At 46.8% G+C, this 11646-nt stretch overlaps 1 protein-coding gene across 1 annotated transcript; it reads right to left on the reverse strand.

The window, feature by feature from the left end:
• Positions 1 to 5076: 5076 nt before the first annotated feature.
• LOC110312261 (triggering receptor expressed on myeloid cells 1-like) lies at positions 5077 to 8582 on the reverse strand. The gene is made up of 3 exons (XM_021185787.1): positions 8525 to 8582; positions 7972 to 8283; positions 5077 to 5312 (listed from the first exon to the last, which is right to left on the reverse strand). The coding sequence occupies exons 1-3, from the start codon at positions 8580 to 8582 to the stop codon at positions 5077 to 5079; spliced, it is 606 nt and encodes a 201-aa protein (XP_021041446.1).
• Between the last annotated feature and the right edge of the window lie 3064 nt (positions 8583 to 11646).

The raw sequence follows: 11646 nt of genomic DNA on the forward strand, positions 1-11646 counted from the left end.
TATGTAAGCACAAGGCCCTCAGACCCTCTACATATCAGAACTTAATGGCTAACAAATCCAGACATAGCTAATGCCCATAATTTTGGCACTGAGTAGGCTGAGNCCAGAAGATCACATCCCCTGCAGCCAGCATGGACCACAGAATGAGACTTTGTCTAAGTAAATAAGTAGAATGGAATGGCTTTATCAATGGCCTGCTTATTAACTACAGCNAAGATGGCTTCGTGAATCAGTATAGTGCAGTTATACAGAGCAGTGTAAAGTTCTGTTGGTCTGNGNNCAGACTACAATTCTGCTCCAACCAGGGCTAGTGATTAGATGTATAGAAATGTAGGAGTGTAGATGTGCAGATATAGAGATTAGATAGATACAGAGATATAGATTAGATAGATGTATAGATATATGGTATATATAGTGTAGGTGGGGCTTCTGATGCTTTGATCAGGAATCTGCTCGTGAACCTTGAAGGTCCTGTTCACCAATTGGTACTTGATCAATCAATAAAAATGCTAACAGCCAATGGCTGGGCAGAAGAGGCTGGACTTGTAGTTTCCCAAAGGCAGGCTAGGAGACACAGAAGGAGGAGAGAGAGGGAAGTCACCATGCTTCAGGGAGAGAGAGCGAGCCATCTACCATGAGGAACATTGGTGGAATGGCCATTGACTACTTGCCTGATAGGGCCTGGTGTATCAGACAGGAGATTAGAAACACAACTCCGATGAGGGCAGGTTTAGAGTGTGGAGCAAGGAGTAAAGGGAGTGGCAAGCTGCTGAGGGAAGCTTAGAAATGCTCCGCCACTGAGTTGTAAGGCAGGTTAAAAAATAAGCAAGTGTGTGTGTGTGTGTGTGTGTGTGTGTGTGTGTGTCTTTCATCCACGGATCCAAGGGAACGAGGGTGGTGGCTGGTAGTGTGGTCCTCCCAGAGCTTAAAGTGGAGTCGTAGAAACTACATGCTGCTATAATACAGATATTGATAGCTGATAGATAGATTGATAGATAGATAGATAGATTGATAGATATCGGGAGGTATCATAGAAAATCTCTAGGAAATAGAATTGAGCTCAAGTAAAGAATAAATCGAGGTGGAACAACAATATGAACTAACCAGTATCCCCAGAACTCGAGTCTCTAGCTGCATATGTATCAGTAGATGGCCTAGTCGGCCATCATTGGGAAGAGCGGCCCCTTGATCTTGCAATCTTTATATGCCTCAGTATGGGGGAACGCCAGGGCCAAGAAGTGGGAGTGGGTGGGTAGGGGAGAGGTGGGGGGAGGGGTCTGGGGGACTTTTGGGATAGCATTTGAAACGTAAACGAAGAAAAATACCTAATTTAAAAAAATTTAAAAAAGAATAAATCGAAACAACAATCTAGAATGCTGTACATGTAGTCATGCAAACAGTGATGGACTGAGGTAAAATCTCCCTGTGTACTGACATCGACCCTAGTTTCCACTTCCCCATCTCCTATCAGGTGACAACATGCCCAAGGCCACTTGGGAAGGTCAGCAGCTGACAGTGTTGGAGAGACACCCCATAAAGGGAGTCTGGCAGCTGTGTCTCATCTTGTGGTTACTACAGTACCTCCCTAGCGTCAGCCTCAGCCCCCAGAGGAACCTGATGCTAGAAAGACTCTGTTTCTGGCTTTTGCTAACTGTACTGCTTCCCAAGTCTAAGCTGCCATAGTTGTGTTGTGTTTCCTGGAGCTCTGAGCTATTGTCATGCACTGGGCTCCAGGTCACTTTCCCTCACAGCAGCTGCTCTTCACCTATCTCTTTCTGGGCTTTGCACACACTGTGGGGCCCTGAGGTGGTGGGACTCCATGTATTCATGCATTGCTTAGGGCTTCCCACACTCAATGACAGGTGGAGGAATAGATAGACCCCAGGCCTGCTGCCTCTGATAGAAGCAAGTTCAGGTGTTACCCAGACTCCATTGCAGGACCTAGATAATGGCACACCTGGGAAACTGGCCCTGTTTATGATCTGCAATGCCTGTCCATCAACAGGGCAGGAGCTCTGCTCTTCTGTCACATGGGCAAACAACTCATTGAATCCCAGCCTTTCTCTTTACAGACAGCTGGAGTGAATGCTGCTGTCCTGTTTAATTTTGATCAACAATTATCAGTATTGATAAAGTTAGAGGGTGGCAGAGATGCAGCCATAGTCAGAATGTGAGCAGGGTGCCAACCTCCTGAGCCTCGGAAAATAAAGGCATGGAAGATAAAGTAAGTTCTGGAGAGATGGCTCAGTGGTTAAGAGCATACCCTGCTCTTCCAGCGGGGCCTGAGTTACATTTCCCAGCAGCCACATTGGGCAGCTCACAGCTTCCTCTAACTCTAACTCCAAGGATCCAATGCCTCCTGCAGCCTGTGTAGGCACCTGAACTCACGTGTACAATTTACACACACACAGGCACACATAGGCACACACACACACACACTCACACTGAAAAGTTAACATGTTTAAAAAGAAAGGAAAGATCCATGCTGACTCTCAATAAACTGCAAATGTCATGTAGCCCATGAAGAATGACTCCATGCAAGGTTCATGAGCTGCTACCAAGCAAGAGACTTGAAGAGGAGGAAATAATCTGTCCGTCCCCAAGCCTGAAGAAAGAGTCCACACTCATAGAGAAATGAATGCCACGAGCACAGCACATCTATTTCACGAGGAATATATTATTCTTGGTGGTGAGGATGGAACCAGAGCTTTGTGCATCCTTAGCCCATGCTCTGAGCCACATGCTCAGCCTAGAGCCACACACTAAACCCAAGATGGCCACCCTGCAGTAGTGCCACCCCATTTTCACATTGTGGATCATCTGCATGATAGTTTTAAAATTTTTTTTGAGATTTTATTTATTTTTATTTATGTATATATGTGTTTGCCTGATATATTTGGGCACTGTGTATGTGAAATGTCTGCCCATGAAGGCCAGAATTGGGTGTAGGTACTAGGAATATAGATAATTGTGGTATACTGTGTGGGGGCTGGGAATCAAACCCAGGTCTTCTGGAAGCACAGCTAGAGTCTTAACCATTGAGTCATCTCTCCAGCCCTGGAAATTGTGATATTTAGAAGACAGCTTGTATATGTAATAGTATGCAGAGTCATACAAATGCTCAAAAAATGTCTCATAGAAAATTTGTTGGGATGAAAGATTTTAAAAATCAGCCTGGCAAAGGTGGTAGAGGCAGGTGGGTCTCTGTAAGTTCAAGGCCAGCCTGGGCTACACAATAAGTTTCAGGATAGCCAAGGCTTCACAGAAAGATCTTTCTTGAAAAACAATAACAGACAATTTTAAGATGAAAACAGCTAAGAGCAGGCAAATTACTGTGGGCTTATGACTTTTCTGATCAATGGAATCCTGTGTTTATTGAAATTATTATTCTGAGGAGTGGGAGGTAATGGTTAAGGATGAGTGTGTGTGTGTGTGTGTGTGTGTGTGTGTGTGTATGTATGTATGAATGTATTTTAGATAGAGTTGCTCTCTATATATCTGGCTGTCCTGGAGCTGACGCTAGGCTGGCCTCAAGCTCACAGAGATCCTCATGGACATCCTCTTCCTGCCCTGCCCCAAGTCCCCAAGTGCTGGGATAAAAAGTATGTATGCACACATGCCCTGCTGAAGGATAATCTTAGCAGAGAAAAGGATGTTATGTGTGTAATTAGAACAGGCACCAGGCAAAGGTGTGTATGAATAAAGATACTCCACATGGCTCTGGGTGGGGACAGATTGGATGAATGGGAACAGTAAAGACTTATCACTGTTGACACAACATTTAAATGGAAGAATATTCTAAGATATAACAACATTCATTAGTAACTACAAAAGCAGATGTGTGTGCTAATGTGGTGGCCTTTCACTTGGCCTGCTGCTGCTGTTTGGATCTGAGTTGGTCACAAAAGTGACACTATTAGGAGGTGACAGAGAGGATAAGGTTGGGATCAGTCAGAGTCTTGGGTGTTTGCGGAATCCATCAATTCATCTATCTACTTCTGTTATTATGTCTATCATCCAACCATCCACTCTTTAATTCATCCTGCCATTCAGTCATCATGTATCCATCCAGTCTCCCATGCGTACAAATATATATTCATGCACGCATTCAACCATTCACCCATTCACCATCCGCCATGTATCCATTCCCCAAAGGGGATGTAACCTAGCCTCTTCCCCTCCCCCCCCCTTCTTCATTTTTCTCAATGTCATGACCATGGAGGGTACAGCTTAGCCGTATGCTGCCACCACAATACACTGTCTCACCACAGATCCAAAAGCCACACACTGAACCCTCTAGAACTCGGAGACAAAGAATGCCTGTCCTCTTTTAAACCTATTGTCTCAGGGATTTGATACAAAAATGAAGAGGTGACAGACATAAGCATTGGGTTAAGAATCTCCTGAAAAATCTGATTTTATCATGTACAGTAACCAGGATCTCAGCCTAGTTTGATCCCTAGTACTGCAAACAAAATATGCTGAGTCCAGCATCACTTCCATAACTTGACATTCCTTTATTCTATGGTAGTGTGCTCCTTCAGTCTATGGTAGGGTGCAATTTCAGTCTATGGTAGGGTGCTCCTTCAGTCTATATTATGGTGCTCATTCAGTCTATGGGAGGGTTCTCCCACCAGCATTGAAATCAAATAAAACAAAAATTAAGTAAAGTCAAACAGAATGAATGATCAATACTGGAGATGGTCATAGGACAATACCTGTGGAGTCAGGCGATAGCCTCCTCTAGCACTGGTCTTCTAGCACTCCAACAGTATCCCTGGGAACTGTTGGTCCCAGGGGTTCCTGGCTCACCCAATGATACACAGTCTAGTCTACTTGACATGAGAATTTGTCCTGCTTCTGTGTTGGCAGGATTAATAGTGTTCATCAAAAATTGCCATTTCCATCCTCCTCCTACTCTGATGTGCAAGAAAACATGGAAGGTGAGCTGGGGAGGACAGGAGCCACCTACGCATCCAGCCACCCCCTCCCTCTCTGGAAATTTCCATACAGACCGAGTATTGACTCCTGTCTGATCCCGCTCCACCCACCCCACATCCTCATCCCCACATCCTTTCAACACAAGGACGAAAAAAATGAAGGGTGTCTAAACCAGGAGCCAGGAATACTGTCAGCATCTGTGTCATTTATGATGATGACTGCAGGATCAGGAGAGGAAACAACAGTGGTGGGCTGGGGTAGAGATCGGGTTGTAGTTGTGTCACTGGGTGAGTATTTTGTGGTAATAAGGATGGGAAGCTCAGACAGCCTTGTAGTAGGAATGATGTCAGGAGTGGACACAACTGAAGAACCTGCAAGAAGGCACGGGAGGTGGATAGATGAACGGGTGGAGAGATAATGGATGGGTGGGCAGATGGGTTGGTGGGTGGATGCATAGATGGAGAGATAGATTTATGGATTGATGGACAGATGGACAGAGGAGCAGGTAATGAGAAATGGAGCTGAGGAAAACGAAAGCAGCCATCCAGGATGCAAGTTGTTTTGTTTAGTTTTTGTTTTTTTGTTTTTTGCTAAAATCCAAAGAAATAGTGTAAAGTTATCCTGAGTCAGAAGCAGTCAAGAAGAATGGAAGGAGAAAAGGAGAAACAGTGGGAAGAGGCATAATGAGAGACTTCTTGGGCTGTTTGAGTTGTGAGACTTCTCTTGCCTGCTGCTGATCACTCTCAACCTGCCCCTTCCTCTCCCTGAAACTGTTCTCGCTACCTCTGTAAGTCACATCACTCTCAAGCTGTCCTTTTCCTGGATATTGTGACTGAGATCCATCTTGGCTTTGGCACACACTCTCCTTGTTCTCAGGAGGACTGTTCCTTCCCTCTCTGCCATCCCTGACACATCCACTGTTACTGCCTGGGGATGTAGAGCCCAGCAAGGCAGTAACTCCTCCTCAAAGAATTCAGAAATTCATAGTGGGGACTTGTTAATGCATGATCCCTACAGAAATGAGCCTAGAGACTTGTTCCTCAAAAGCAAGTGTCACTTCAGGTCTACTGAGGCAGAGTCTGCATTTGAAATCAGGTCTTCATATAGTTCCTGCCTACAGCAAGACCTATGATCATAGTTTAGAAGCCCATGGGAGGGGCACCGATAGCATCGTGAGAGGAGGAGGGTAGATTGCAAGAGGCTTCCTAAGAATGTAACTTCTAAGCAGACATTTGGGAAATGAAACCAACTATCTTCCAAGTCTACTGTTCACCCTTTACTGACCCATGCTACCCAAGGGAATCCATGTATAGGAGCTCCCCCTTACTACTGGCCTGCAATGGACCTGTGATGAAGATTCTGGGAGTAAGCCAGGCTGCTAGAATCTCTGACTTCCAGTGCATCCTTACCTGACCTAGCTCTTTATACACATCCACAGCTTGTACTTTGTAAGCCTGAAAGGATGGCTGAGCTAGGTAAGAATTGGTTTTCTTCAGAGCTCGGATAGAGTTGTGTCTTGTCTTGTTTTCTAATTGCAAGAGCCACAGGGGTGTGCGGGCAGAAATGGTGCTAGAGAAAATGCTAAGAGTTCTACATCTGGATCCAAATGCCGCAGGAAGAGAGAGCCATCCTAGAGATGTTTAGCACCTGAAACCTCAGAGTCCACCTTCAGTGACTTCAACTTCCTCCAACAAGGCCACACCTACTCCAGTAAGGCCACATCTCCTACAAGTGCCATTCCTTAGGAGGCTATGGGGACCACTTTCTTTCTTTCTTTCTTTTTAAATTGTGGGAAATTATTCTTTTTTTTTTTAAAGATTTATTTATTATTATATCTAAGTATATTGTAGCTATTTTCAAATGCACCAGAAGAGGGCATCAGATTTCATTACAGATGGTTGTGAACTACCATGTGGTTGCTGGAATTTGAACTTAAGGACCTTTGGAAGAGCAGACAGTGCTCTTAACCACTGAGCCATCTTGCCAGCCCGGGGACCACTTTCATTCAAACCACCATAATACCTAATGTCTGGAAGGGACCTGGGGTCCAAATTTGGATGGGGCTGACTTTCAGGTACCCACTTAACCAACTGTCTCGGCAGCATGGAGAGGGCTCTGTTGAAGTTCTGAGCATCACAGACAAATGCAAGGAGCTTGGCATCTCTGCAGTTTCAGAATGAGTTATGACAAGGTCTGGGGACCAGTGGAGGTCCCAGGACTGCCATCCCAAAGCTCACAGTTTCTTAATTATTAATAGCAGATCCAGGATGAGGGTCACATTTCTGAGCCCTGAGTCTTCCTCACTGTCAATCAGGGACTTCCTCCATCTACTCTGAGGTCTCTGTGCTGCAGCCCACCAACCCTGGAGTGAGTTCTGATGGAATTACAGGCAAGAGACAGTCAGGAATGGAAGGCTGTGGATGTTTGAGGAAACTTTAAGATTCTTCCAGGTTAATGGTGTAGGAGGGAAAGCTCAGCAGATGAAGACTCTCACTGCCAAGCCTGATGAACTAAATTCAGCCAAAAGAACATTGGCATGTCCACCATCGCATGAGCATGCGTACAAATACAATTATAATGGGAGATTCCTGTCAGCAACACCAGCAACAACAGTGTTCAGATAAACTGGCTCTTACCAGTTTCTCCACAGAGGCTGGCAAGCCTAGGTCCTAGGGTCTGCCGCAACCTTAAAAAGCTTGTGGCATTGGGGGAGGAGGGTCTTTCATTGTACCTCAGTTTTCAGCTACTAGAGCAGGCATTCTCAAACTTCCTAATGCTGTGGATCTTTAATAATAAGTTCCTCATGTTGTTGTGAACGTCAATGGTAAAGAGATGTCATTGCTGCTTCATAATTGTAATTCTGCTACTATTATGAATCATAATGCAAATATGTGATATGAGACCCCTGTAGGGCTCTTGACCCACAGGTTGAGAACCTCTCTACTAGAGGAAGCTGTTTCTTGAGTCCTCTTCAACTCTGGAGCTTTGCAACCCAGGAAGGCTGAGAGCCACATGGAAGGGGAAGCTCACCTTTTGACACCACCAGGTGGATATTTCTGAGAAAAATTATCTTGTTATTTTCATTGATCCCACAGTGATAGATGCCTGAGTCACTCATCTTGAGCTCAGTCAAGGTGACTGTGAAGAAGTTGAACTGAGAAGACTGCTGGATGGAGTATCTTAGCTTCTTGGCACCTTTGCTGATGAAGGGGTAACACAAGCTGTCTATTTGCTTACACCAGATCTTCTCACTGGAGTGGTAGAGCGTATCATACCAGCATGTCACAGAAACAGTCTGGCCCTCCAGTGCTCGAAGTAACTCCAGGTCCTGTGTCCAGGAGCCTGGGAACACATGCTTCCTGTCAGAGATCCCCCATCCTCTGCAGCAGCAGGAGGAGATGTGTTCCCTTCTCAGGGAGAGACCCTCTGTGTGTCTATGCTCAGAACTTGTTGCAGCCAGCGGCTGGCCACAGCCCACCAAGTACTCTACCCTCCCAAGCACAGAGCCCCATTGTGCCCACCTGCTGCCCCCTGCCCTCTTCTCAACCTGGTTCCTTCCCTCTGTCCTTGTCCCTGCCCTCACCTGAGGCCAAGAGCAGCAGCAGCACTAGGGAGAACAGGTATGTGGGCTCCCAGGCCATCACTGAGTCCTCCTGAGCTAGGATGGGGAGCAAGAAAGGAGTGGAGCTCTGAGAGAGGAGAGCAACTCTGGGCAGGATTCAGGAGCCACCACAGCCAGTCCTGCAGGAGCTCCTGAGGAAGGCAGAAAACTCTGTGGATGAGAGAGAAGCTGGGCAAAGTCTGTGTGGTCCTGTGGATCCTCCAGCTACAGGCTTCGAGTCTAGGCCCCTGCTCTGAACTAGATAAAGGCTCTCAGAGACTCTGATCTCCTGCCTCATAAGGCCAGGACTGAGGAGGGCTGAGCATGCCCAGGAGGAAAGTGAAAGTAGAGAATTCTCATTTCTCCTCCTCTGCCAGTTCTCCCACTTCCTCTTTAGCTTATAGTCTCTGTTCTCCACCCAAGATGCACCCACAGAAGTCAGGTGACAGAGTCAGAGGCCATTCTGAGACCTGGCTAGAACTCTTAAGTCCTGCTTGCCCTCCGGTTAGACCCTCCTACCAGTCTACCTGTCACATGTGGAGTAGAGGCCATGAGAGGAAAGGAGATGGGCATTTATTCCCAGGAATGGAGGAGCAAGGAATTGGGCAGAAACCTGCTCAGGGTTGGGGGATGGGAAATCTGGATATGAAGGAATACTTCAGAATGGGGGAAGGGAAGCAGGAGCCCAAAGTCCTGTGTTATGCCTGTACACTCTGCTTCCCAACATGCCACACTCACTGCTAAGAATTTGATGTATTCATTAAACATTTTAAAAATAGTTGTAACAGGACAGTGAGATGAATCATTACTAAGGACACGTGCTACCCAGACTGAGACCCTGAGTTTGAGCCCCACGACCCACAGGCTAAAATGTGAAATCCAATTCCCAACAGCCGTGTGCTCTATTCCACACAGAAAAAAACTTAAAGTAAATAAATATACATGTCAGTGCATGTGCTATGAAATATCAAGAGCTACAGGCTGTTCCCAGTTATGAGATGAGTAAGGAGAAAACGAGGCATGACGGTGCCTGACTATCATCCTAGAACTTAGGAGGCAGAGGCAGGAGGATGGAGAGGTCAAGTTTATGCATGGCTACATAGCAAGTTCTATCAGGGCTCCATGAGGCACTGTCTCAAATAAACAAATAAATAAAAATAAAAGGTAAAAACCTGTAATAGTGGGGAAAATTTAAATGGAAATACAGGGTTTCAGGTAGGATGCCAGGGAGAAAGGACTGATGCCGATGGCCACAGGACTTGTGAAAAGCTCTGGGGAAGAACAGGACAGATGAGGGAGCATGGTGCAGGCACTGAGGAAGCACAGGTCACCCTGGGACAAGGACTTAGAGGTGGGAAAGTCTTTGATCAAGTGGCAAAGGCAGGGTGTCTAGGTGTGAGTTGGGCCTTGGCTAGTGACATTCTGCAGCTGAAGGGCTAGCTAGGTGACTCCTCACCACTCCCAGCATGGAGCAGAAAGTCTGAAGATGCTGAGGGCAGACCTCCAGCATCCTTTCCAGTGAGCAGAGCAAGGCAGGCCTTCTGTAGCCACTGTGTAAACTCTTTGGGAGAGTGCACAACTGTGGCCACAGGGTTACTTCCCCTGCTCCCTGCATGTAAAACAACAAGCCCTGTGAGGGGTGGTCAGTCCCTACAGCATTTAGCTCAGGAGACTGTTGCCTCTCCAAGGCAGGCAGCATCCCTGGCCTGTCTGGTACCCTAGATGGTTATGCCCTTCCAGGACCTAACTCTACATTGCTTCTGGCTCTGCTGGAGCTCAAGAAAGAAAGGCAAGGATAGGAAGGAGACTGGGCTGGGGTTTGAGAAAAGAGAAGTCATGCAGGCTGCAGGAGCTGAGGAAATGGGTGTCTACAGCACTCCTCTGTTTCCAGTGTCCCTACCACTTGGGGTAGGATTAGAGAGAAAATCTCTCATGCATTGCTGGCTCACAGCATCCCACCCCTGTGTGATCACATGAGTGGGTGGGTATCATTTTCACACTCTCCTATCTAACTTCTCCTTCTCTGGAGACTTTCATGCACCCATCACTGGGGCCAGTCCCTGGCCTCCACTGTCCACATAGCTCCTATAGCAGGCAGCCTTGCCAAGGTCTAGACTGTGCAGTGTCTGTACCCACATCTCTATAACCTCCTGCAGGCATCACCCACCTCTTGACAACAGCCCATGCTCTGGGCTACACAGAGAAAACTCCCCCATGACACCACCTGACCATCCTGAGTTTGCAGGCTCTCCAAGGCTCCTCTCTCTTAAGGACTCAAGCTTGTCCTGCCTCCTGGACCACAGCGTCTGACCCTGTGTGAGGGTCTAATGTGTAAGCAACTGTTCTGTGCCTTCTCTTCCTCAGTCGCTGTCAGACCGAGGACAGAGCTGGCTGACTTCCCTTCCCTGCCTGCCCTGCCTCTCTAGATGTTGAGCTGTGCTCATGCAGCTGACATGCACATGGCCTTGTCCTAGAAGGTGGTGTCCAGGGTTTCTCTCCCTCTTCCTGTCCCGAAGGGGACACAGTATCAGAGAGGGACAGTGATTCGTCGTAGTCACACTGATGTGAAGGCTACAGAGGGAATTCGAACTCAGGCCTTGACCTCAGGACCATTGCATGTTAACTATTCACAAGGAGATGGCACTGAAGAGGCGACTGCAATGGTTTGAGTGAGATGTTCACCATTGTCTCAGGCCTCTGAACACTTGATACACAGCTGGGAGAGCTGCTGGGACAGTTTAGGAGGAACTTTGCTGGAGGAAGTATGTCATATGGGGTGGGATCTGAGCCTAAGATCTTACCCTACTCTGTGTTCCTTCTCTCTCTGCTACTTGCTGTGGACCAAAATGTGAGCTTGCAGCTTCCTGCTCCAGTCTGATGCATGCTGCCATGTTTCTCTGTCAGTGGAGTCTCATTTCTTTAGGGACAGTAAGCCCAAATAAATTCTTCCTTTTATAAGTTGGCTTTGGTCATGGTGTGACCAGAGGGCTTCTGTGCAGGTTCCTGATAGGGTAGATCAGGAATGATACAAATAAAGAAGATAGACCTTGCAGAAGTTGATGGCTTATTCCAAGCAAATTTATTAACAAGAACAGCAGTTTTTA

Source organism: Mus caroli, chromosome 17, assembly GCF_900094665.2.
Source record: "Mus caroli chromosome 17, CAROLI_EIJ_v1.1, whole genome shotgun sequence".
In the NCBI taxonomy this organism is placed as follows: Eukaryota; Metazoa; Chordata; class Mammalia; order Rodentia; family Muridae; genus Mus; species Mus caroli.

Coding starts and splice junctions, on each gene's coding strand:
- LOC110312261 (XM_021185787.1), bottom strand. CDS start 8,582: ATGGCCTGGGAGCCCACATACCTGTTCTCCCTAGTGCTGCTGCTGCTC. Junction 8,284..8,524: donor GCTGCTGCTCTTGGCCTCAG/GTGAGGGCAGGG, acceptor ATGTGTTCCCAG/GCTCCTGGACACAGGACCTG. Junction 5,313..7,971: donor CCACCTGGTGGTGTCAAAAG/GTGAGCTTCCCC, acceptor GCCTTCTTGCAG/GTTCTTCAGTTGTGTCCACT.